Source organism: Magnolia sinica, unplaced genomic scaffold (assembly GCF_029962835.1).
Source record: "Magnolia sinica isolate HGM2019 unplaced genomic scaffold, MsV1 ctg21, whole genome shotgun sequence".
Lineage (NCBI taxonomy): Eukaryota > Viridiplantae > Streptophyta > Magnoliopsida > Magnoliales > Magnoliaceae > Magnolia > Magnolia sinica.
The window spans coordinates 131,182-158,092 of record NW_026682778.1 but is presented as its reverse complement, the minus strand read 5'-3'; the positions used below and the strand labels follow the sequence as shown (position 1 = coordinate 158,092).

Below are 26,911 nucleotides of genomic sequence, written 5' to 3'. Positions count from 1 at the left end.
TCATATCGACCAACCTACCAGCTGCCAAAATTTTCAGAAGCCAACACCAGGCCTGGCCTTGTTGACAGCCCTATAATTGAGGCAAGATCAACCTCTAGAAAAACAAGTTGAATTAAATCTCAAGTCCAGATTTAGAGAGGAGGCAGCCTTCTTTCGCATTCCTTCAGTTCTCCTACCCACTAACAGAGAGGGGCAGGCCTCTCAATCTCAGAAAATCCCAAAAAAATCCATAAATACTTCTATTGTGGCTCTGTAAAACCCTTCTGTGAAGCCAATTGAAACAAAATAAATAGCCACAGAATAAAAACGGCTAGAATGAACAACAGCAGAACAGACCAAACTACAACAACCCGACTTTGTTATCACCTCTGCAAAATAAACAGCATGTCTACAGGAAAGCACGTCCACACAGTACCAGAGAACTGATGAATAGCGGATATGTTTTCTGCTTTGTAGTTTTCAAAGGGCGTTGCAAAGGACGTGTGTTTAAGGGCAGAAGGTTCAATCAAGAGATGTATCTTTCCTGCTGCTCTTGAAGAAGCCGAGCAGAAGATTTTGCATCCAGGTAGAGACTGCTCACTTCCTCAAGATCCGCCTTTAAGAATAGAAACAAGAGAAGGATCAGATGGTATGAGAGAAATTCTAGGAGCCAACAAACACCATTGAGATCGAGTGATGAAATTCATACCTTGCAGATGTTATCTCTACCGTTCATTTTAGCCACAATGCTGGCAGGTGCTAACAGCTGAACTGCATGCCTGAGGAAACAGAAGAAAGCTTTACATACTACCAGTCGTGAAACTCTAGTTCACTGGAAATGAAATACACCTCATGTGTTTGAGAGGGCACAGCATGTAGGTCTGAGCCTGTGAGGTGCATTTCATGCATATCAACAAGCATATGAACAGAAATGATGGCGCATGGATGGATGTATTTGCGTGGGTACAATGCATGCATGATACATGCAAAAGAATGGGAGTGTCAAAAAAAAAAAAAAAAAACTAAACAAATGTGTAGGTAGTTCACATGCATGATGGACATTTGTGTGCATATAAAGGGAGGCAAATGTGTATATGAGGGGGAGAATGTGTATATTAAGGGCAAAAGGCTGCAACATGGATGGATATGTGGTAGCAGATGTGAGTGCATCTAGGTGTGAGAACACATTGTATGTGTCTAACATTCATGTGCATGTTGAGTAATTGAACACCCGTGTATCATGAAGATAAAGATTGAGTACAGCAGTGATGGGGACATCACGCGCACATGCACACGCATGCCGCCCCCCCTACGCACGTATGCAAGGAGGAGGAGGGCCCCACCGTCGATCTGGATTGATGACGACGTCCAGGGAGGGCCCCCTAATTAGAAGACTGAGTTTTGGTTCTTTAGAGTGGGCCCAATAGTCAAATAAAGCCCATCATGGGTTCTCATGATCGTGGCCCACTAGTCTGATTAGTCTCATATTTTAGGTTTTGCTTATTAATGTTATTTAGAATATCATGGACAGTTTATATTACTTTGATTAGTTATTATTTGTGTTTACTTCATCGCTAAATAATAGGTTGTGCACATTGCACGAGTTTTAGGAGTATAGGATTTTCTTATAAATAAGCACCCCTTGTAGGCTTTTTTTCTCAATGAAGATTAATAAAAATTGCAGCGTTTTCCTACTCCTTTCTGAGTTATGAAAACCTAGTTGGGTGCGAAGCCCTCCCTTCTTCGAAGGGCTAACTACCGTGGTGCAAAGCCACATCTATCCCGATTTGCTCTTATCTGCTACCATCTACCCTTCTCATCTCGCATAATCATCTGCGCTACAAATCTGTCCTTTATTGCAGCAATTTTCCTTTCTTCAGTAGAATTCCATAATCTGGCCCTGCAGGAGGGGCTGAAACTTCGGTGGATCACCACGCCTAGACTGTACATCGGATCGACTTGAAACTTGGAAGTTTTAAAGCTTAGCCCTGGCCGACCAGACCCAAGAGGGCAATTTTTGGGTTTGTGGGCCCCACACATGTGCGGCCAGCCATCAACGCACGTGCGTCAGGCCCAACCTGCTGACCACGCGCGTGGGCTAGTTACAAGTTCTCTCTCTCCTCTCTTTCACTCCTCTCTCACCTGATTTCCCTAACCCTAACCCTAGATTGTCCTAAATCCTCAATTTCTATCCATTTTCTTTAACCCAAGGGTTTCCCAAATTGAACATGTGACTCCCTTGGATTAGAGAAATATTTCTATGCATGTGTGAATGAATTTACTCTCCTTTGAGCATTGTTTGGCCTATAATATTAATTGTTTCAGCTCTAGCATATGTAGGCCTGGACCCGCATAGATTTCCCTTGTTGAGTTCTTGACGTTATGTGGGATGTGGAATTTTGTGTGATTGTGTTTGAACTAGTATGATCTGAAGCCTGGAATTTCGTATATCATATTTAAATTTTCATGTCCTGGATCAAGCAGCCAGTTCTAGAAAATATGCCATTAATAATAACCATGCACAAAGAAACAGATTGTTGAGACATGAAAGAGTACATGCACTTAGCATAGGAAAACTGATAGGACAGATGCGGCATAAGGAATAAAAATATATAAATAAATAAATCTTAATAAAAAGAGGACCTTAAAGATGCCTGTTGCCCCATCTCTCCTAGGTAAGCAAGACTCTCTTCATCAATGACCAGTTCCTCAACCTGGGCGCGGATTGCCAATATCTGGCCACAACCCACAGAAATGATAAAAGAAAAGAATTCATAGTACAATGAAATCACCATAATTGAATTTTTACAGAAACAGAGAAGTAATTGAGCATGAACCTGTATCATGTCAGCTGGACCGTAAGTTTCTGTCCGTATAATCACAAGACGGTCTAACAGGTCAACAGGTATGCCATGTGGACTGCTCATATCAGTTCCCCTACATCATATGCATTGAAGAAAAAAATAGCATAAGCTTGCAGGAAGATATTGCAGATTAATGCTAAAAAAAGGCATGTAAAGATTTCTAGGAAGGACACAATTCAGATAAGAGAACAAAAAGTAGGATCTTCCAAGAAGCAGTGTTACATGTAAAAGCAGCTGATATATGTGAAAGCAGTGTTCAAGAATGAACTAGCTAGTGGACCAAAAATGCTAACAAATTGACTTGCTTTGAAGTTTGAACAAGCACTGAGTCCCTAGTCCCAAACCCTTGATTATTCAAAATAGACCCACTTGATGGACTTGGGCACTTTTCATGTGATTGACGACTTACTCATCCACTCAGCCAAACTGAGCATGGAAAACAAATGACTTTTCATGGAATCAACTTTGAGACCTTTTCACATTTCATGAAAGCCTAGAGTTTCTCATTACCTGACATTGCATATTCCTCTGTTCGTAGCAAAAATTACTATTGGTGATAGTGAGCTTTCTAGGGCGCGGTTAAGGTATGAAAAGCATTCCATATCGAGCATGTGAACCTGCAAATAGGATATGTCAAACCAGAGGAACTGTGAAAACTAACCCATGTAGGAAATGAAAGAGGCTTGAAAGGAAAGGGCACCTCATCAATGAATAGGACTCCAGGGACAAGCTCTGCTACCCCTTCATCGATATATCTGTTAACAACCTGTTAACCATGTGGTTTTTTCAGAAGGTCACACATTTCCACCATCCCACTATACATATTTCCACTGGACTCGCTACTAATTGCCTAAATACGATGAATGGTATCTAAGGCTGCATTTGGGTGCTCCAAACATCATGAGATTCCATGATATTTCATGATTAAGCAGCCTCGTTTGTTGCAAAATTTCATGAAATTTCATGATATTTTGTGCAAGAAAACGCAGCTTAAAATAATGAATTTACATTAAAGGCCATATTCCATGCAAAGAAGAGTGGCAGAACCTTGTTAATTTCTTGTCGTAGCTTTTCAGTAATTTCAGTCTTCCTGGGTTTCATCATCTGGCCCATGAGCGATAATATATCTTGCCCTCCTTGTGGGCGAGCATTTGCAGCATCCAAATCATGGAGTGTAACATCCTAGCAAGGAAACGAAAAAATAAACAATCAGAACATCTCAAAAGAGGGAGGGGGGGCAGCATAAAACTTAACGGTACTTGTGCAAAGAGAGAAGTGAAGATATTCATCACGATATGGTCTACCATAAGCCCATTCAAAGATCCAGAAAAGAAAAACTGCCAGTCTATCATGAAAAGAATACTCTGCATTTGGTTTCGCCAGCATGAATACAAAAATCTGAGCCAAACAGTGACTTCAAGTCTTTTGGGTCCAATAGTAGAAAAATTATGAGGCCCACAAAACATATGCTGATATAATGACCACAGGCCACCATTAAATGCCATGTTTCAAAAAGGACTGCCTGTATGAAGAAAAGTGCCATGGGACAATATTTAGCAAATGGCTAATTACCATCTCCTAACAATACATTTTTTTTCAATGGATCTCCTAGCAATATATTTCAAGCTCTTAAACTAAAAGACAACTAAGGGGGCATTTCGTTGCAACTTCAGCAAAGGAGTTTTATTCTGAAGTCCTATCCTATCAGCTTCCAAGTAAATATAGCCATGGGTAAAACACTATTTTGCTAACTTTTAAAAAGTAGCTTCTAATTCTACTCAAGACCTGCTTTTAGCTTATAAGGTTGGCTTCTTTTGCTATTTGTTCGTAGGACAATTGATGGGCCCACATGATGGAGTCCAAGTCCATGTAGGCACTACCTTTATTCCATGAACCATAGGTAAACCCACGGGAGGGTTCGTCTAGTCTTAGTCATTGATTGGTCCAACTAGGCCGATATTGAAAATCAACGGCCTAATTGGACCAATGTTAAAGCCGAATGATCTAACTCATACAATACTAAAGATGAATGGTCAAATTGGACACATATCAAAGACAAACAGTCAAATTAGTCCAAATTAGCCCATTGGACTGATATTGAAGATGAATGGTCTAGTTGTGTTCAAATTGGAGATGAATGGTCCAATTGAGCCGATATTGAAAATCAACGGCCCAATTGGATTGATTATCAAAGATGAATGGTCTAATTCAAATAATATTAAGGATGAATGGTCTGATCGGACCAATATCGAACACAGATGGTCCAATTAGTCTAAAAATGAAAATCAACACTTCGATTGGATCAATTTTAAAGATGAACTATCCGATTGCGTTGAAATTGAAGATAAATGGTCTAATTGGTCCAATATTGAAAACAAACTGCCCGATTGGACCAATGTCTAGTTTGAATATTCTGATTCGAGTAACATTAATATGGACGGTCAGATTAGGTTGATATCAAAGATGAACAGTTTGAATTGGCCAAAATTGATGATCAACGGTTCAATTAGGTCAATATTGAAGATGATTGGCTCAATGTTAGATATTAATGGCCCGATTTGGTTGATATTGATGATCAACAGTCTGATATTGTAGATGAACAGATCGATTGGATCTAATCAGTCGTTCATCTTCAATATCAGACTGTTGACCATCGATATTGGCCCAATCGGATCATTGATCACCAATTTCAACGCAAGCAGGCTATTCATCTTTAATATTGATCTAATCCAATTGTTGATCTTCAATATCCACCCAAACAGACTGTTGATCTTCAATATTAGAAAAATCCGATAATTCACCAGTAATTTTGGCCCATTTAGAATGTTCTTCTTTGATATTGATCCAAGCATACTGATGATCTTTAATCTCCACTCAGAGGGGTCGTTCATCTTCAATATAGGTCCAGTCAAATCGTTGATCTTCAATTTCGGACTAACCAGACCGTTCATCTTTGATTTTAGTCCAATTGGACTACTCATCTTTAGGATGATACTATCATTCCAATCATATCATCTGGATTTACATCAGTCAAATTAGGCCAATCATGTTCAACATTGACCCAATCGGACCATTCATATCTAATTTCATCTCAATCAGACTATTCATCTTCACTATTGCTATCAAGTGGTTTAAAGTTGTTTTTGCCTTAATTAATTTGGCTAAGAGTGAATTCATGGGTAGTGATGTCTCTCAGGAAGAGGTGTCCTGGTTAGCTGATATCTTTGGTTGCTGGGTTGGCTCCATTCTTTCTTACATGGGCCTTCCTCTATGCTTTGGGAATCCTGCGTAGCACCTATGGGATTGGGTGGTTAGAGAATGGAGAAGAAGCTTTCTCCTTGGAAAAGCAAGTTGCTCCCTCTTGGGGGGCAGGTTTACCTTGACCAAAGCCTCCCTCTCTAGCCCCCCCTTTTACTTTATGTCCATGTTTCGTTGTCCCAAGTCAGACCGCGGCAAGGAGGTGCCTCGACCAAGAAATTCCATTTGCTCAATTGAAAAGAGGTTTGTTGTCCTATTGCCAAAGGGGGTGCTGGCATAAGGCGTCTCGATGTGGTTAACTCGGCCCCGCTAGACAAGTGGGTTTGGCATTCTGGAGTGGAGGAGTCCAGTTTGTGAAGGAAAGTCATTGCTACAAAGTATGGTTCTTCCCCCATGGGCTAGTGGATCAAAGATTCATCTTTGTATCAACCTCCTTCATTTGGAAGATTATCACTCGAGTTACTCTGTTAATGTCTGCTGGTTTGAGCTTTGCAGTAGGGAGGGGTCCAGGGTCAGATTTTAGGAGGATGTTTGGTGCAGAGACTCTTCACCATTGTTGTCATGTGCAATCGCATAGGCGCATATGCGATCGCATGTGCGCATATCCATATGCCGATCGCATATGCGATCATGGCATATGCGATCTGGCACATGCGATCGCATATGTTGCATATGTGAAAATATGCGATCGCATATTGGTCATGGAAAATTGAATTCTTATTTTTATTTTTATTTTTTTGCAAAAAATAATAATAATAATAACATTTTATCTATAAAAAGGCTTCCAAATCTCCTCCATTTGCAATATTCTCACTCCAAAACTCTCTTACTCTATTTTTCTCTTACATTTCTTAATTACAAGTGGTCTTAATCTCCCTCTCTCTTGTATTTCCTACTTCCAAGTGATCTTAATCTCTCTCTCTCTCTCTCTCTCTCTCTCTCTCTCTTGGAAGTTGGAAGATCAAGATTCAAGCACTTTTAAGTTTCAAGGAAGATAGCTTGTTGATTTTCTACCATAATAAATAAATAGCTTGTTGATTTTGTTGTTACTTCTTGTTAACTATATTGTTAAATGTGAATGACTTGATGTTTAATTGATTTTATCTCTTTCAAATGTATTTTAAATATGTAAAATTAGTTATCTATTAACTTGGAAAAGTTCTCCTCATTTTCTTATATTTTTGAATTTTTCCCTAACACACACACACACACACACACACACACACACACACGCACACATGCAATCGCACATGATCACATATGCGATTCGACAACATTGCTCTTCACTTCTATCATCCTCCTCTGCTCTGGCTAGCCTCTGCCTTGGGGAAAATATCTCTATGGCCGGTTGTTTTCGAGCCAAAATTCAAGGGGAGTGGGTTCCTCCTTGCCACCAGGATTTATATGATTTTAAAATCGATGATCTAGCTTCTCTTCTTTCTTGCTTGCAGGGATCTCACTCTCCAGGTGTGGAAGACTCTCGTTTGGCGCTTCAACAAATCCAGTATCTTCTTGGTGCGATCCTTTTATTCTTTATTGTCCCGGTCTAAGACTGGGGGCTTCAATAGTCACATTGCCAATGTGTGGTCTTACAGTGCTCCTCCGAAGATCATTGCCCTTGCCTGGTTGGCCAAGAGAAATTGGGTTCTAACTATTGACAATCTTTGTAAGAGATCCACGACGTAGCCAAATGCTTCTCCTGTGTCTAAGTACTAAGGAGTCTGGGGACCATTTATTTATCCATTGCTCCTCCAGAATGGTGTGGTCCAGCATTCTTTGATCCCCGAATGTTTCATGGGTGATGCCAAGTTCGGTTGAGAGCCTATTCCATTCTTGGCACGTTGGAGGAGGGGGTTCCCTTGGTATTTGCGGATGGAGGATTGCCTTGCTCGCTGTTCTCTAGTCTATTTGGATCGAAAGAATAATCGTTGCTTAGTGGCTATATGGTCGGGGTTCTTCATAGGGTTGTCATGTATATCAGGGAGTGGGCTACCTAAGTATGTAGTTTCATGGGTTTGTTCTATTTTTCATTTGTCTCTTTTGTTTTTGTTTCTTTGAATTTTTGGTTGTTTTTCTTTTTTCAGCCTTGGGCTTTAATAAATTGAATCATCTTTCAAAAAAAAAATCTTCACTATTGGTCCAATTGGACTGTTGATATTCAATTTTAGACTATTCAAATTGTTCATCTTCAATATCATTTGAATCAGATCATTTTGGCTTAGACATCAGTCTAATCGGACCATTCTCTTTCAATATCAGCTCAATCTGACTGTCCATTTTTAATATCGGTCCAATCGAACCATTGATATTCAATATTAGACTAATTAGGTCTTTCATCTTTGATATCAGTCCAAACAGGCCATTCATTTCTATTATCATTGAAATTGGACCATTAAACTCAGATATCAGTCCAATCAGCCCATTAATTTCAAAATTGGACTAGTTGGACCATTTATCTCCAAATTCAACATAATTGGGTTGTTCATCTTTAATATCCACCCAACCGGACCATTGATCTTCAATTATTGGCTAAATATTCATCTTTTATATCCGCCCAATCCGACCATTCATCTTTGGTATCGTCTGGAGTTGGCCATTCGCCTTCGACATCAGTCCAATTGGGTTGTTGATTTTCAATAAACCATTTACTACAATTTCAACACAACCAAACCATACATCTTCAACATCAGTCTAATCAAGGTGTTGATCTTCAATTTTGGCCTAATTAAACCGTTCATCTTCTTTTCTTTTCTTTTTTTGAAAGATTAAAACCATTCATCTTTGATATTTATCTAAGCTAACCATTCATTTTGTATCGTTCGAATAGGACCATTCAGGAACAACCATCTAATGTCCACACATATGATTACAGATCGAAGGTGTGGCCCACATGGACCTAGACTATCTATCATGTCGGCCCAACAATTGTTTGACTCTGAGAGAGAGAGAGAGAGAGAGAGAGAGAGAGAGAGAGAGAGAGAGAGAGAGATATGTCCCCCCTTACTTTTCTTGGGAAGCACTTCTAACCTACTTTTCTTGTGGTTGTGTCAGTGTAGTTATTTCTTCCTTGGGTCACTGGGTTTCTTTTCTCAGCCTTGGGGCTGTGGTTGTATTTTTGTCCTTTTTTCTTGTTTTTATGCTTTTCTGGTTGTTGTTTGTTTCTGCTCTTCTTCTTTTTTTGTAACAAAATTTCTCATCTTTCCAAATAAAAAAAAAAAACTACTTCAAATTCATTAGAGAAAGGTTCTCATAAGAAAATGTTCCCAAACACCTTTACACTTTAGAACAGCTTTTATTTTAAAAGAGAAGCTACTAAGTAGCTTCTGCTAGTGTTACCAAATGCACCCTAAAATCCTACATGGCTAGCAATGCTGACTCTAGCATAGGATTTTGAACGTGACTTCAACGCACTACATTCTTCTACCATTAGACCAATCTTATCCTTGATGATCTAATGGCCCAACACTAACTCATCTACGAATTTACCTATGCACACATCCAATGTTTCAAATAAAATTTACCATTGCACTAATATTGCCATTACATACCACACAAATTATTCTTGTTATTTTTATTACGACTTTTAGTAAACAGGTCATGAACAACTTTGTACAAGGCCACACATGCAAATCTGGCACAGGGACATGCATCAGGTGGGTCCTAACACCATGTAGATGATGTGACCCAAAAACATGACAGTTTACTCATCAGGTAAGCCACATCTCTATGTTAAATGTGGACCATTCACAATTTTTTAGACTGTTCATTGTTCCCACACACGCATTGCCCACCTGATAAGCGGACAAAGCCTGATTTTTTAGTGAGATCGTCTACAGAGGACAACCGATTCGCAGCTAAATGTCATGTGCACATGCAAGATTGAGACCAGCAGGAGAGTATCCCCAAAGGACACCTCTATCCTAAGAACACCCTTTTTAGCTAGAACACATGCCAGGTTGAAAAAAGGGAACTTGACGACCCACAGATAAGTTTCTCATCTCATCCACCCACTCAGCTACTATCCAAGAGTACTCAAATGATGAGCTTACAACTGAATGACATTCAACAGATCACCCTCAAGCACTAAAGGCCCTGAGTGCACACGTAATGGCTCTTTGACCGCTGTCCAAACTCCGAAGAGTTCATGTATCCACCTCAGAGGAGTTGCAAACCCCAGCCAGGCCTGAGACATCCTTTCTCACCCCTCCATAGCTGTCCAATGTTAGACCACCCACTCCTGCCAGACCAGTTTCCCAGGGAATAGCCATCAGAGTTTTTAATTAAGCAGTCCAATTGATGGAAGACTCCATCTGTTCACCAAAGTAGATCTCTTCTCACATCTTCAACACTTGACCCATCCTCTTAGAAAATTGGCTTTTTTAAATCCCCCCCAACTCCTGACAAACTACCAATGAGGCAACTCTTCCCTGGCTTTCTTTCCACAACTCTTTACGCTGACTCCCTTTTGTTCTTAAAGGCACAATTACATTGCTCCTTGCATATGGACCATAGAATATCCCAAGAACAAGGTGCCAGATCATGCAGCCTCTAAAAGATAGAAACCCAAACCCCCGAGTTTCCAACAGCTGCTATGGGAGACACTGTGGTAGCAGGCATGACCAACTCCACTCCAAACAATCCCCAACAATAAAGAATACTGACACTGAATGGATGAGTAGATGGTCCACAGACTCCGCATTAGTAATAGGAAGAACGAGCTTTCTGTATGGACTATGGAGATGGTCTGCTGGAAGAGTTTTATCAAGGCCTGCCTCCCAACAAAAGCTAATGCTCTAGGGTTGGACCCTTTTTTTCCTTCTTCTGAATGGTTGCCTTGCACCTTATGTTTGATAATGGCAGATGCAACCTACCGGGCATCTCACACAGCCCACCTTAATATATATATATATATATATATATATATATATATATATATATATATATATATATATATATATATATATATCTTGGAATGATGTATATTTATAAAAAAAAAAAAAAAAAAAGCGTGCACACAAGAAAAAAGAAAAGAGAGCAAAAAAAAAAAAAAAAACTATAAATTTTTTTGTTTAAAACTATCAAGCTCAAATTGCTGTGAAGCCATGAATCAGTACATTATAGACCAAATGGACGGAGCTTAGGGACTGAATACAGGGAGGAAGATCAAAAGGGGGTTGCCTATCAGCTCAAATCTACGACGATGAACCCGTGTCAGCTTTTACTCCATATTTTGAGAACACGCCCATTATCTTCAATCTCCTGGCGGATCCAGGGGCTTCTAATCTTAAGGCCTTGTCAGATTTTTCTTTGACCATTTGCTGCTTCCATACCACTCGATTCTTACTCCACTGCTTAGGGCCCATTTGGATACCGCCAAATAAGTTACTTTTCTACTTACATCAGTAGATAAGTAACTTATTTGGGATAAGTAAGTTTGGTTTAAGATCAAATATAACTTTTTTACTTAAAGCTACTTACTCACTTCAGCTTAATAAGTAGAAACCAAGAAAAGCTACTTAAGGCATAAGTAGCTTATCTTAAGTAACTTATGATCCAAACACCCCCTTAGAGACCACTTCTTTCTTTGGTCTCTCACTTTCTTCATTATTTGGCTCGGATACATTGACATGTTTGATACCCACTTTGATCTCTTCCCAATCTGAGAATGTATGCTCATCCTCCATGCTGTAAACAAACTCAGCAGAATCTTCAGTGCTGCCATCGATCGAAATTTCAGATCCTCCTTCATAGAAGGCTCCTTCCTGTAAATCCCAAGAAAGGCTATCTGCATCTGTCTCTTCCTCCATTTCAGAAACCTCGGCTAGGTAGACGGAGAAATGCAGATCGCTATTTGTTTGTAATAGTACCGTGGATTTGCAATCTCTCAAGTTATCTTTTTAATCTTACCCAACTGTATACTTTGCTAGAAATATGTCTGCACAAACCTATTGCAGTCTCTTCAAATTTGAAGTAAAGGAAGGCAAAGCCCTTGCAAACAGGGTCCCTCGTCTTTTTGTTTCCAGAAACCGTTGACTTATATTAACAATGCCAGGAAACCCTTTAAATGCCAACTGCAGATCCCCATGGATGTTCTTTTTCTTTGGAAGGTTCCCAACATGAACCTGAATTCCATTTGGAACAACTTCAGGTGCTTTCTGCACTTGCTGTTCCAGCTTCTTATTCGAGAGAGGGGCAGCGCTCTTGAGCTTATTGATGTTGGTGAGCTGGGCTTGCCTGCTCTGCTCAATAACCATCATCAGCCGCGACATTGTTGCTGCTTTTACGCTTGCTCAAAGCCAAAATGGAGAGCATAGCTTGTGCCATTCACAGGAAGAAGGAGAGCCCTTAACCTTCCAAAAAAAAAAAAGTACAACCCTTAGTTTCAAGGATTGAACAGAGATGTGGCAAAGCACCCTGAAATTTTATCACATCCCATGTGACCTGCCTCGAGCCCAACCGGAACCTTCCAAAGGCTCCACTAGAGAGGTGAAAACCTTTCTCCTGAAAGCAGGATTGAATCCCAGCCTGAATGAAATTTCCTTTGAAAACCTCTTAACCACTTCTCCAAAATGTTCCATTCCACAATCAGCAGGAATATTTTGCTAAACACTACCCCTGCCGAGTTTTCCTTCCCATTAAATATCCGGTGATTTCTCTGCTTTCAAATCATCCACAATGAAGATTCCAAAGCAAGCATTCATTGCAATCTTGCCACAGGTCTCAACCTCAATCATTTCCACCCCGAACATAGATCCCCCCATAAAAGCTGGGCAAACCCAATTGACCCAAAGTTGTTAAATACTGCTTCCCATATTTGCCAAGCAAAGTTGCAATGGACTAGCAAATGAGAACAGTTCTCTTCTGCTTGTTCACACATCACCCATCTGTTTGCCAACTGCATTCCTCTTCTTTGGAGACTGTCAACAGTCAATATACTGCTGCAGCACACTTCCCAACAAAACAGGTTAGCTCTCATGGGAGCTCCTTGGATATTATTTCTTTTAGATGACTCCAAATTCTTCATAATGTGTTGAGATTTTAAGGCATAATCATGGATTTTTAAAGATAGTGGTTCCCTTATTATTGAAAATTACAGTTGATCAGAAAGCGAAGTACTACTATTGTCAAAGTTAAATGCTTGGACTAGTAATGTTAAAAACCTAGTAAGAACATCGACCATTTACTGAAAAGCCTAAGAATAATAGGTGTCGTGTTGAAATTGAAATCAAATTGAAAATTTTGAGTAGAACATGAAGAGGTGATTGCATCTTGGTGGAAACTTGAGGCTGACTGTAGAAACCAGTCAACTACGTCACTGAAGATCCCAAGCAAAATAAAATCCAAAAACCGAAATGGAGAGCAAAGAAAGGAAATAAACAATATGATTGCCAAACTCACAATAGAAGTTGAAAAATTGGTAAAAACCTTCACAATTCAGCAAAATTTTGTGGAAAAAAAAAAAAAAAAAAACCAGTCCAACACAATGAGTCTTTTTTTCAACCCTTTTGGATCTCGTGGATCATCAATGGTGGGAGATCTTATATTAAGTTTGGCAATGCAGCTTGTCTGTCCGAAATGGTAAGATCCCATTGAAAATGGTCCCATGTGCAATTCTATGGGGAATATGGAAAGAACAAAATTGCAGAATATTTGGTAGCAAGGTTGCATTGTCAGAAAGCATTTAAAAAGAAAGAAGAAGAAGGAGAAGGAAGAAAGAAAGAAAGAAAGAAATAGTAGTCACGTTTGTGATAGAGTCGAGCCTAACTAGACCAGAGATGCAAGGGAGATCTAAAAATGATCTCCTTCTTGACTAAATAGCAGTTATCTTCAATGTTCGAAATATCGGTATCATGTCACATATCTCACCCTTGGGATACATATACGTATCAGTTATCGCATGGGATATATCGGTGGTATCGCGTAATGTATCATTGTTATTGGAAACATGGGGAAATATTGGAAATTGGTCAAATTTTTCAACAAAATTTTAGTGCTTGTTAAAAAAGACATCAATACACACTTAGAAATCAAAACGTTGCAAAAAACAAGTGCACATAATAGGTTTCTTTGTATGGGATCCTAATCTATGTGTTGTCTAACTAAAATGCTACAAGTATATTCAAAGCCTATTCATATAATTTATAAATGTACGAAGATGTGTGGAAACACAAGCAATATATTCAAAAGCAAAAAAAGAGTCACTAGATTAGGTTACATACATGTTTGATTTTATTTTATTTTTTTCCGCAACTCGGTCCTTCTCCTCCAAATCTTGAAATCGAAGTTCCCAATTCATGATTTTTCATGTCATGCAAAACATGACAAATCATGGATTTGTAGCAATTTGACACTAATTTAACATGATTTACAGAAAAATAAAATAAAAAATTGCTCACCGGATCAAACATGTGGGATATATCCCACTACTTGTGTGTTTTGTATCGCACGGGTGGGATACAAGATATATCGTGGGATATATCAGCCGATATCATCGATATTTAAAACACCGTGGAAGCCACCTCCCTCCTGGTTTTTCAAGCTCAATTTTGACTGGGAACCCAAGTCCTTCAAATTCTGGAGCTGTCCAAAGAAATGGTTGGGGCAAAATTATATTGGTCACTTACACGCCTAGAATTGAGGTGGGATCAAATGAGGCAAAGATGGTGACCCAAAGGAAAGGGCTTTGCATTTGGAATGCTCATATGCTGGGGTTCTTGTTATTGATGGCGATGCTCAAAATGCCATCAGGTAGGCTTCTCTAGTGTAGATGCTCCATGGAAATAAGCTTTTGGTATAGCCAAAATAAGGACTCTTTTGTTATATAGGAATGTTGCCTTTTAAATGCTCAAGGGAGGCTAACAAAACTGCCAATTACCTTGCAAAGTTGCAGTGACGAGAGGTTCACCCAGAATTGACTCCCTGATGATGTTTTGCTTTTCTCTTTGAGTGCATTTTAAGTTTACCATTCAAAAAAATAAGATAAAATAAAACCAGTCCAAACACATCCTATAGGCTATAAGGAGTATGTAATGCCCCCAACGGTAATTCTAATCACAGATTCACGATTGTCAATCCTATATAAAAGAGCTCTAAATAGACCAAATATAGAAGTATTGTGGCACATTAGTGTAGCAGGATTGTGGTGTCTTACTGTAGCTTGTCAGTGTAGCCGGTCCTGTAGTAGCAGTATTTTGAAACACATCTTATGTGAGCATGTGATGGTTCCACATGACTAACATGACATAGAAACCCAACCACAGCTGCATCACATCTTATGATTTATGAAGATTTATATCTTCCAATTTATGGGAACCAAGTTGTGTTTTGTGTATATGAGCAAAGAAGTAAAGCATGCACTTATCCATGTGTTAGGATTTCCACTCTAGCATATATCAAAGGCTACCTGCACAATCTCCTTCTTCTTGTGAACCTCTCCTTTGGGAAGTGGAACATACTCTTCTGCCTCAAGATCGAATTCCGTGGCAAAAGCATCACTTCTACCTACTCTTTTGACTGCACCACTATTTGCCTCAATGTATATAACATCACCAACAGCAACCTGCAGATGGCATTAACCAAAACCAACATGCAGAGGTCAACAATTAACAACGAAAAGTAGCAGGAAAAATATGCATGCACCAGCAGTAAAAAATAAAACAAAATTATTTGTAGAGTGATTTTTTTTGAAAGATATGTAGAGCGAAATTATCAGAGGATTCCAGCCAGACCATTTGATACCAAAGCAATACATTTCTGCAGTGGGCTGATAAAAGAGAACTCAGAAAACAAAGAGTAAGAATGTTAAAATTTGGATCATAATATTTACATCATCCTACAAAATGCTATAATAAACCATAATTACCTAGTTCCTCAATCCTTTCTTGAACTGAAACCATTAGACCAGATAAATTCGGCATTTATCGAACAGTGAACCATTTCGACCAGAAAATTCACTGTTTGAATTGCCATAAAATTACAGGTTGGCTGCATATTTGATTCAGTTCGCAAATTGAATCAACTTGATCCTTAAAAAGAAAAAGATGATGGTGACAATGATGACAACAACAGCAACAATAATGACGGTGTCAATGATCATGATGCTGGTGTTGAAGAAGTCGTTGCTAGCAGATGATAGTGATTCTTAGATTTGCAATCGATCATTACCAACCCTACCTGCTTCCTAGAATCACAGGAAGGGAGCAAAAACACAAAATCATTACCCACGTGGCCATGCCTAAGGCTAAAGTGTTAATTCACCACCATTTTTCATTTTGTGGTTTTTCAGCTGCTTTGCGCAAGTGCATACATAAATGTCAATCTAAAGCACCTTTCAAAAAAAAAAAAAAAACAATCTAAACCATCTGAAATATAGGGCCCATTGTGGATGACCTAATGGTTGTTCTGACGCATGGATAGAAGCTTGCAAGGGAAAGTCCATGTCAATGTTTAAATCCTAGTGCTTCGATGGATGTTGAGATTTTGTGTCTAGATTAATGGAATTGGGGTCCATGGATGTTGAGATTGTGTTTGGATGACACCTACTAGAAGTACTTTCTCTAAAGAGTATATAATGCATAGGCATTTTCACACAAGGCTCGAGTGGGGCAGCCTGTGGGATGCAAGGGCACACTCAGGGTAGGCGGCCCGTGAAAGGCGGGTGGCTCGTGTGAGGCTGAACCCATGTGATGTGGGGCCATTCGGCCGAAGACCTAACCCATGGGATGTGAGAGAATCCAATAAGCTATTAAAATTAAAATGTATAAATACCAACAAATAGCTTGCCAAGGACTTAGAGCTTCTCTCTCACTTGCTTCAGAATTATCTTGTATATTCGTGTTCTTTGGAATGAGAGAAAGACTCAATTTATAGGTAAAGATATCAAAACTTTGGCTAGCCTGAGATAGGGGCTATGAGATAAAGAGATTGATTCGTCACGCTTTATCAGTTCGAGCTTTTAGCGCAAGTGGTTAGTTGTCCTGCATCAAAGTGGTATCAGAGCGGGAGAACTCATGTTCGAGACTCCTCACCGGAGGTGATTAATGCAGGGGCATAGCAAGTGGTTAGTTGTCCTGCATCAGTATATGGCCGAAGAAATATTAAAGAGGACTGTTGTGGCACACATGCCACCACAGCAAACACGTGCAAAATCTAAACCATGCACTAACTGGGTCTAAAATGTAAAGATGCTCTATTCTCAAACGGGGCCATGTACCAACAGGTTGCATCAACCAGAGCATGGTGGTTGAATTAGGAAAGTGGAGTAGAGAGCCATTTTGGTAGATAGACTTGTCCGTGGATAGCTGCATTCCAGCCTACCACGTGGGCACAAGAATACGCAATTTTTTTCTAGAAAGCCATGTCCATGGGAAGCCTTCAGTGGGGCTCTTTTGATTGGTGAAATCAGTTTGAAAACCATGGAAAAAGATGTGATGTTTTCCCATGTTTGTGGAAGAAAATTTATCTATGGACTGGAAATAGATTTCCATTTCCATGATTTTCTCAAAAAATGGTGATTTTCATTTCCTCGGAATAACTTGTCAAATCTAGATTTTCATAGTTACGGGAGACAACATTCACTTTTTTACCATTGTCCTTTTAACATTTCTATGGAAATTACATGAACTAAAATAAACAAATTAGCATAGATTCTTTTCCACACATTTCCCTTTCCTCTTGTGTGATATTGGGGTTTCCATACCGACATTTTGGTTTCCGCCAATCCAAACAGTTAAGTGATAGCTACATCAAAACAATAGAAACCTCTGCACACATGGTAAGAAGAGTTTTCCACACATCAAACAACCCCTGAAGTAGCATTGATCAAATGACCCCCCAACAAACTAATTGGATAATTAGACAATTAAAGATAAAATGGTTCATTGTCAAAAGGCAATGAGAGAAATCAAATCGTTAGCATCATTGATCAAAGTAAATTTTGGGCTCAATGCTATCCACAATGTGGCCCAAGATTTGGACAATCATGATTTCCATACATGAATCACACATCTAGTGGATGAAGCACCACAACTTAAAATATGATGACAAATGACAAATCCAAAATAAATCAGTTCCCCAAGAATGTTGTCTCACCCTTCTCTCGGTTGATAAACAACTATTCGTCCTTCAACTGATTAAAACCCGTTTTCAAATGCTCAAAGTGTTCAAGCAAAATCCAACTAAAGACAGGAATAGTTTATCTAGCCTTGACTTGAAAATGTTTTCTTCTCTCAAATCAGGGAAATATTATAGTTATATATTAGTTTTTAAGATGTTGTCTCATTCACCATACACATGTGATGCAGTGCAGGTGGGCCTAACCTATAAAATGCAAATCATGGGATCATTGTGGATGTAGCATAACCAGACATCACACTGATTGAGCATTCCTAACCATCCAAGGGTGCTACCAATTGCAATGAAAGATATAAAATGGTTAGCGGTCAACAAACCAGTTCAAATCATTAATTTGTTCAACTAACATAAATTTCGAGCAATGGCTCAGTGGTAGACAGAGTGCGTTTCAACATTGAAGTCACGGGTTCCAGTCCCATGTTACCTTAAATTTAAAAATAAATAAATAAATAACCATAAATTTTGAGCAATACTCAATCCACGGTGAGGCACACAATTTGAGAGCTCCAGATTACCATACATGTATGCAGTGTGTACAGTGGATGAAGCATTGCAATAGAAAAAATGGTGGTAAACTATCATTATTTTCTAGGACAGTAGCCATTTAAGGTAATGAGAAAAATAATTGATGCTCTTGGGGAGTATGACAGTCCACAACATGCACATGGCAACCATGCGCATGGCATACATGTACTTTGAGTCTGAGCTAACGATCCAAAGCACGTGTCCCACTGTAGTCAGACATATCATAACCCAAACTTGCACTCTGAAAGCATCATTCCAACCATCTAATTAATGGCATCAAATAGATAGTTAAAATGAAAAATAAAAAGTCCGAAGTCAATAACAAGTGTCCAGTTTCAATGTGTGTTGAGATGTGCATGTATCTATATTTTCTTCTTTCCCAAGCTGACTGGGTCCAGCAACCAAAATTGGGACTGAAATATCTGAAAATTGGATAGGCAAATCATAAATGGTGCAAGTAGATTCTTCAAATGAGATAGTTTAGTCTTTTGGTAGTTGTCCAACCTCTCAACATCCTGCATTCATTTATAATGATTAAAGAATGTCTCCCCGTCTTACATTAATTTATAATGGTTTAAGAATGTAATCCCGCCATATGGAGATCGATTATCGGCATCACTGAACTCCTAGAGAGATTATTTGTAGAACTCACTAGCTAGTGAAGGGATCCTTAAGTTCTTCACTTTGTATTGGGACTCTTATCCATTGCGGACTTGTAAGTTTTGCCCATTTGGTGCTTCCAATAATTATCTTAATATGAATCAAAAAGAAAATAAAAAAGGTGTTGCTTGTCCAATCAATCCAATTTAGAAGCATGCCCAATCTACATGGGATCCACAAACCATGAAAATATTATTTTAATTTTCAAGAAAACTAGCTAAAGTTTCATGGCATGTATCTAAATGCATCAAATTAGATCATTGAACTAGGCCAACTCAATTTGCAAATTGGGAATCTCAAAACAAACTAAAGGCCCATTTGGACACACTTCCACAAAAGGGGGTTTCCACAAAATGGATTTTCAAGCCTACTTCTTCAATCAACTTGCCGAATCAGTGAGCGGGCTTTCTAGAGCCTATTTTCTCAAGTGTGGGATCAAATGGGAGTCCGCAAAGTGCATCCAAATGCATCACACCAACTGCAATTTGGCTCAATACAGGGTTTAGGCCTCAACCGCCCCTTTCAAGGGTACATCCAAACAGGCCTCTAAATGAAGTCTACCCACAAATTAGGGTCCTTCAGAAGGTATCAAACTGCAAACAGTGTGACAAATATCACCAAGATTTTGAAAAAATCAAGATAATATTGCAAAAATACACTAAACAATATTATCACAATATCATCGCAAGATTTTCAAAATCCTAGCAGATTTATTTTAAAATATCGTGATAAATATCATAATATTAACTTAGAAAATAGTAAAAAAGCTTAAGTAATTTGTTGTGTAAATATATTTAAATTTTAAATTTATTCATTAATTTAAAACAAATATTTTATTTTCAGCAATATTTTCTTTTTTTAGAGATAACAACAATTTTATTGAGTTGTGGCAATGGTTGTGACTGCTTGTACAGAGACTGCCCATCCCGAAACAAGACCTTTAATTCTTCTAATAACCTTCTCATAGACGCTCTCTTATTCCTGAAACAACCCGAAGTAAGGCCGAGATAATCAACCTTCATCTGGCCTTCCTAGATTTTCCTACTACTCCCCCATGTGAAGCCCACGGAAGGTAATCCATTGTCTTCGACATTACCCAATAAGCATGAAGGAGACACAAAAAATGCTTCCAAACCTTACTCACAAAAGGGTAGCCAATAAAAAAAAAAAAAAATGATCAATCATCTCCGCATTCTCCATAAACATAAGGCAAACATTAGGCAGGACTCACAATCTCCTATGAAGGTTGTCTTTTCCTGATAATATCCCGAGAAAATCCTCAAATTTTGAAAATCTCTGAGAAATTTCTAGCCAAGAAATTCCTGAGAACCAGATTTGTCACTATGCTGCTAACTCATACTCTAAATGGTCAAACCGTGAACCCGGTAACTATGCAATAAACAACTATATAATATTTATTTGGAGTTTGTAGGCAACATATTGAATTATCAGTATAGAGGGGGAAAATGGTTACCTACAAATGCAAGAACAATTGAATGGAAGGAAAGATGGGATCGTTTGTATTCCTTGCCAGTAGATATTTGTATCAAGAGACATGGCGTTCGCTGTGACACTATTTGTATGGAAGTTCTTTCCCTTTTTTATATTCTAATTGATAGTTTTATCTCTTAAAAAATCCCTTGGTAATGGAAATAGTTGACTAAATTTATGGAATTTAATGAGAATAACACTAATGTATGTCGTTAATGTTCCCCAAGAAAATCTTAGTAATGTAGTTGGAAGCTCTCTAAAGTGGCAGTACAAAATAAGTAAGTTCTTTCAGGAAGGAAATCAAGAACAAAGGTAAACTTACATAATATTGTCTTTGATCTCCCCATACCCCAACCTCTCACCATCCTAAACATATATACGAAGATACAGTAGCATCTTACAAATCAAGAAGATTTCCAAATATTCCATGTTCAAACATGAATGCATTGAAAATGACCCTCTCGTTACATGCTCATTCACACTGTTATACTTGAGAAAATAAACAAACCAAAATGCATTACCTTTTCCTTAATTAAAGCATCGTAGATGGTTGGATCCAACTTCAGCTGCTTAGTTCCCTTGATTGTCTTAAGTCCAATAATTACATGACTAATACTTTTCCCATAGCCACCTGTCGTACTCTCAGTTTCTTCTGGCGAGAGTTCAGTTACCTAAAATAAGAGTGTATCCATAGACACTAGATATCAATTGTCAAATGTCAATCCAGATAGAGAGAAAACGAAAACCCTAATACAATAATTGGATGCATCAAATGTCAATCCAAATACCCTCATCTAAACAATTAAGCAGGAAACACTTGCCTCTCCTTCATAAACTTCCTTATTTTCCTTGATACGTAGGCCAATAGCCCTTCGAAAATTTTCCATAAGGACTTCTGTTTTCTTTACTTCTGACGAGTATACTTCTGAACCCACCATCGGGCAGAAGGGAACCTGCATTCATTCAGTGACATGAAAATCGAGCAAATATTGTACATGTCTTTGTTAAAAAGATACAGTTCATAACCAATTCGAATAGGAGACCAAACGGAATAAGCCCATCTTTCATATGAGGATTGGATAAATAACACATCCCAGGCAGACAACTGAGCCTTTTTATTGTGCCTTTCTACACAAGAAAAAACTACAAATCCTACTTGAGATGAAACAAGTTTGCAAAGCAGATTATAAACTTGAAGAGCTCAAAAAACTTGTATAGCCTGATCTGCAAACTTGTAAAATACAGGCCTTTATAGATCCTTTCATGGGAGAGAACGCTTCACAATGCTTAGCCAATACCAGTGGCATTTTTCCCCTTTTGGTGCCAGCATTCTGCAAATATGGGGCCCGCCTTGCAGCAGCTAAAATCATTCATGATTCATCTGGTGACCACATTGTGGATGGGTGATGGAGTAGATATCTCCCATCCAGGTGATGGACTCCTTCCAACGGTCTATGGACAATTGGTTGTGTTCAACCTTTAACTATCCTTCTTCAGACTTCAATTTTCCTGCATCATTATTTTGTGAATTGCCACCTATCCACGGTGGGCCCACCAGACAATTGTAAGTGGGCCCCACTGCATGGAATGAGGTTAAGTACCCCTGTTCGAACCAAATGTTATGTGCATATTTCCTCTTTCGACGAACTTCAACCTTCCATTCTGCTCTGTCAAAAGACGATAACATAATAATAGACAAAACCAACACCAAATTCTAAGCCTGTTTGGATGCCTATAAGTTCTTTAAGTTGTGACTTACAGGTAAGTCACTTACATGTGAAAGTCACTTACAAGTGTTTGGATGTAAGTTGTAAGTCACTTACAGGTAAGTTGGTTTTTGTGTTTGGGTAACCTGTAAGTTACTTACAGGTAAGAAGCTGTATATTCACATCGAACCAAGTTTAGCGTAGGGAATCATTCCAAAATGTTATGATTACATTAAAAAAAAAAAATCTTGGCACCAAATATACAATTACGTTAGGCCCATCTAGATAAATATTTAAGCCAATTCTTAAGCTAAAACAATTATCAAGTTAACCATAAAAGTGGGCCCACAAATTCAAAATACTTGTAATGTAGAGCAATAACTTAATATAAGAATTGGTAGGAAACTATGGGAAATTTTTAATTGGACTCATTAAGAAATCTTTTTGTTGTAGCTAGATGATTGGGTTCTTTGCCAGATTTACAACAAGAAGAATGACTATAAGAAAATAGTGCAACATACTAAAGAAACATCCAACAAAGAGACTATGGATTCTTTCGAGGCCATTGAAGACATTAGATTAGCCAGAACTCCAGAAGCAGATGTTGATAATAACTCATTTATAGAGTTGGATTGTATATGATTCAAATTGTTGGAAGCAACTCAGCTTTATCACTCAATGCCAATCTAGAAAGCCTTAATAGAGCCTGATCATTGTTCATTGTATAACTTCTGGGACCACACATGAGATGGTTTAATAAAATAAAATTGGTCCATCTTAATGGGCAATAGTTAAATAAAAAAATTAATAATATAAGAGCAATGGTCCACCATGATGGACTGGACCATGGGACCTGCGTTGATGCATGTTTCATCAATTCATTATGAGGCATGGCCCCAAAAAAAGAAATCCAAATCTTAGATGAGCCACACCACAAGAAACTATGGTAATTGAATGCCCACCAATAGAATTTCTTGTGGGCTGCAAAAGAGTTGGATCAAGCTTTATATTTATGTTTTCCCTTATCTACGTATGTGTGACCTTATCAACAGGTTGGATGGCAAATAAACATAATGATGGGCCCTATGTAGTCTTTAATGGTGGCATTCAATCACCATTGTTTCATGTGATGTGACCCACTTGAGATTTGGATTTGCCTCATTTTTTTGCCCAAGCCCTAAAACGAGATTGCAGAACTGATGGACAGTGTGGATATATCAATACATGAGGCGGGTCCCATTGTCACGGCCTCAACGAATTGGGCCCGATTCAAAAGCAAGAAAAAAAAAAAAAGAAGCTTGTAACCCTAGCAACCGGAGAGAGGCGCACGGCAATTGTAGAGAGAGAGGGAGAGAGTTGATTGCAGAGACAGAGAGAAAGAGAGACGATTGCAGAGAGAGAGAGAGAGAGAGAGAGAGAGAGAGAGAGAGAGAGAGATTGGAGCTAATTGTAGGTAGGCTATTGGTGCATTTCTCCCCCTTTCTCTCTTTTCAAAAATCCGAACATTGGGCCTGTAAGTCATTTACGGGGAAGTGACTTCTCATCCCCAGCCCCCTGCAGTTTCCCAGAAGATTTGCCTGTAAGTGACTTATAGGTGAATTTCCTCCCCCAAACACCACCTGTAAGTGACTTCTTGTAAGTCACTTACATTTTACCTAACTACAGGCATCCAAACAAGAAATTCAACAAAACAACTCTGCTTGCAAGATGAAACAAAAGATTGGCAGGGGCAATGGCAATAGAAAATACAAATGAAGACGATAAGTACCTTGCTTCCGAGCTCCTGAGATATACCGAGAGCCAATGCAGTCTTCCCGGTCCCGGGAGGCCCCGCGAGTAGAAGTGCCCGGCCCGCCATCTTCTTCTGTCGTATCATATCAACGACAAGGCCAGCAGCTTCTCTGGCCCCAACCTGGCCCACAAATCCAGCAGCCATGGGAATCGCTCTCCCATTTGCCTGTAAAAATATACAAATACTATTACAATCTCATAACCCAAAACCAATCAAACAAAAGCCTTAAAAATCCTAGACCCAATAGTGGGAAAAAAAAAAAAAACGAATAGTTACATGGATGCCTGTAATTTTTTTAAGTTGTAAGAAAGTTACGTGTAACTTACAGGTGAAAGAAAGTTACAGGTAATACTGTTTGGATGTAAGTTGTAACTTACTTACAGGTAACTTCATTTTTGTATTTGGATAACTTGTAACTTTTTTATAGGTAATAAGTTGTATATTCACACTAAGTAGAGCTTGAAACAGGAAATCGTTGAAAAATCAGATTGACACATGAAAAAGATTGGATAAAATTATTCCATTTTATTAAACCCATGTAAATGAATAGTTTGGTCGATTCTTAGGCTAAACTAATTAACAAGTGGGCTCATGTTTTTGAAGTGTTTGTAATGTGGGAAAGAAACTCGAGGTAACGTATCTAAGCAAAAATTTCCCACAAGAGTGACTCTTGTTAGCAAGGATCACTTAAAAAGAAATCACAAGCATAGGAAGCTGCTTCTACCAAATTCTGCATTAGCATTTAAATTTTCCAAGTGGGACATTATTAAAATGGATCAATATCAAATGACTGTTTAAAACCAGATATCTTTACACTTCAGTGTACCCTCAATTTCCCACCATCTGACAACATGCAAGAATCTAGATGCAAATGGAACTTGGGACTCTTTGAAGCCAAATATGAAAACACAGCAGTGTAGACTCAATTTCCCATCACCCTGAGGACATGTGAGAATCCAAATGCAAATGGAAGTTGGGATAGTTTCAAATGGATATGTTAACCATGCAGTGCACACTCAATTTCAAAACACCCGAGGACTTGCGGAATCCCAATGCAAATGGAAATTGGGAGTGTTTAAAAAACCATATATGTTAAAACAGATTTGGGACCTACTCGGGGACAAGTTGCACTGACCAACAAGCCCCACCTGTACAAAATGAACAATGGAATGGCATGGATATAAATTCTCTCCATTATGTCACCACTGTTTCATGTGGTGTGGGCCACCAATGATTTGGTTCAAACTGATATTTGTTTTGTTTCCTTCATCCAGGTCTTTCTGACCTAATCAACAGGTTGGATGTGAAACAAACATTACAGTAGACCCTAGGAGTTTTTTAATGGTGGACTTTCAATCATTACTGTTTTCTGTGGTGTGGTTCACTTGAGATTTAGATATGCATCATTTTTTGGAATCAAGCCCTAAAACGATTCAAAAGAATGGATGGACGGCATAGATAAAATAAATACAAGATGGTGGACCCCACAAACCATCGGCCATTACCCACGCCTCCTAGCCAAAAACTGTGTCTTACGCAAAAAAAAAAAAAAAAAAAAAAAAAAGGGAAGAAGAAGAAGAAGAAGAAAGAAAGAAAGAAAGAGAGGGGTTTTCCAACATTGCTAAAGCTCAATGGGGGAGGGAGAAGGAGACTAAGAGAGGGATACGGAGGCTGAGAGAGGGAGATAGAGACAGTCGAGAGGGAAGTTGCGATTCTTTCCAGAAATTTTGATTTCAAAATTTCCAACCGTTACGCGGATCAAAGATACAGGTAACTTGAAAAACGACTCAAGTGCCTGTATCATTTTTGCATCTTTCTACTGTAAGAATGTCACAGGTTGAGAGAAAGTTACCTGTAACTTTCCTCCCGCAAACACCACTGTAATAATCTCACCTGTAACTTTGTTACATTTTAGAAATGTTACAGGCATCCAAACAGGCCCTAAAACCCTAAACCCCAAAAGCCCAAAAACCCAAAAAACCGATTTCTCAGATAATAGAGAGGTGTTTTACAGAGACCCAGAAAACCAAAAGGCGAGAGAAAGAGAGAGAGAGAGAGAGAGAGAACCTCGAGACCAAGGCCTTTGATGTGGGTATGAGTAGCTATTCTCTGCTTCTTCGTCGTCGACTGCACCTCTTCTATCCTCACCGTCATCTCTTCCTTCAAACTCTCTCTCTCTCTCTCTCTCTCTCTCTCTCTCGGTTCTCTCTTTTCGCTCTCGGGTGCGCCTGCTCTAGGTTCGTGGAGAGCGGAGAGGAGTCTCGGCGGAAGCGGATTAGCTCCGGTACCACACATAGAGCTGCTGCATTGACGTCAGCAACTTCTGTGGGTCCCATTATTAAGTATACGTTATATCCAAACCGTCCATCCATTTGGCGAGCTCGTTCGTAAGGCTTGAACCGAAAAATAATAAATATATAAAGACCAAGCGCACCACACTGAAAAAAGCAGTGGGACATTGTATGTCTACCATTGAAAACCTTTTGGGGTTTATAGAAGTTTTG

At 38.9% G+C, this 26,911-nt stretch overlaps 1 protein-coding gene across 1 annotated transcript; it reads right to left on the bottom strand.

Annotated features, from left to right (window-relative positions):
• Nucleotides 1-93: 93 nt before the first annotated feature.
• LOC131236090 (ruvB-like protein 1) lies at nucleotides 94-26,702 on the bottom strand. The gene is made up of 12 exons (XM_058233206.1): nucleotides 26,475-26,702; nucleotides 24,384-24,572; nucleotides 21,731-21,862; nucleotides 21,431-21,580; nucleotides 15,505-15,660; nucleotides 3,891-4,025; nucleotides 3,544-3,609; nucleotides 3,354-3,460; nucleotides 2,817-2,916; nucleotides 2,623-2,714; nucleotides 689-758; nucleotides 94-595 (listed from the first exon to the last, which is right to left on the bottom strand). The coding sequence occupies exons 1-12, from the start codon at nucleotides 26,700-26,702 to the stop codon at nucleotides 506-508; spliced, it is 1,515 nt and encodes a 504-aa protein (XP_058089189.1). The 3' UTR covers nucleotides 94-505.
• Nucleotides 26,703-26,911: the final 209 nt, after the last annotated feature.

Bases quoted from the DNA above. Each gene is read 5' to 3' on its own strand.
- LOC131236090 (XM_058233206.1), bottom strand. From the start codon at position 26,702: ATGTGTGGTACCGGAGCTAATCCGCTTCCGCCGAGACTCCTCTCCGCT. The intron at 21,863-24,383 runs GTACTTATCGTC...GAATGAATGCAG, and splicing joins CTCAGGAGCTCGGAAGCAAG to GTTCCCTTCTGCCCGATGGT. The intron at 2,917-3,353 runs GTAATGAGAAAC...CATATGATGTAG, and splicing joins AGAGGAATATGCAATGTCAG to GGGAACTGATATGAGCAGTC.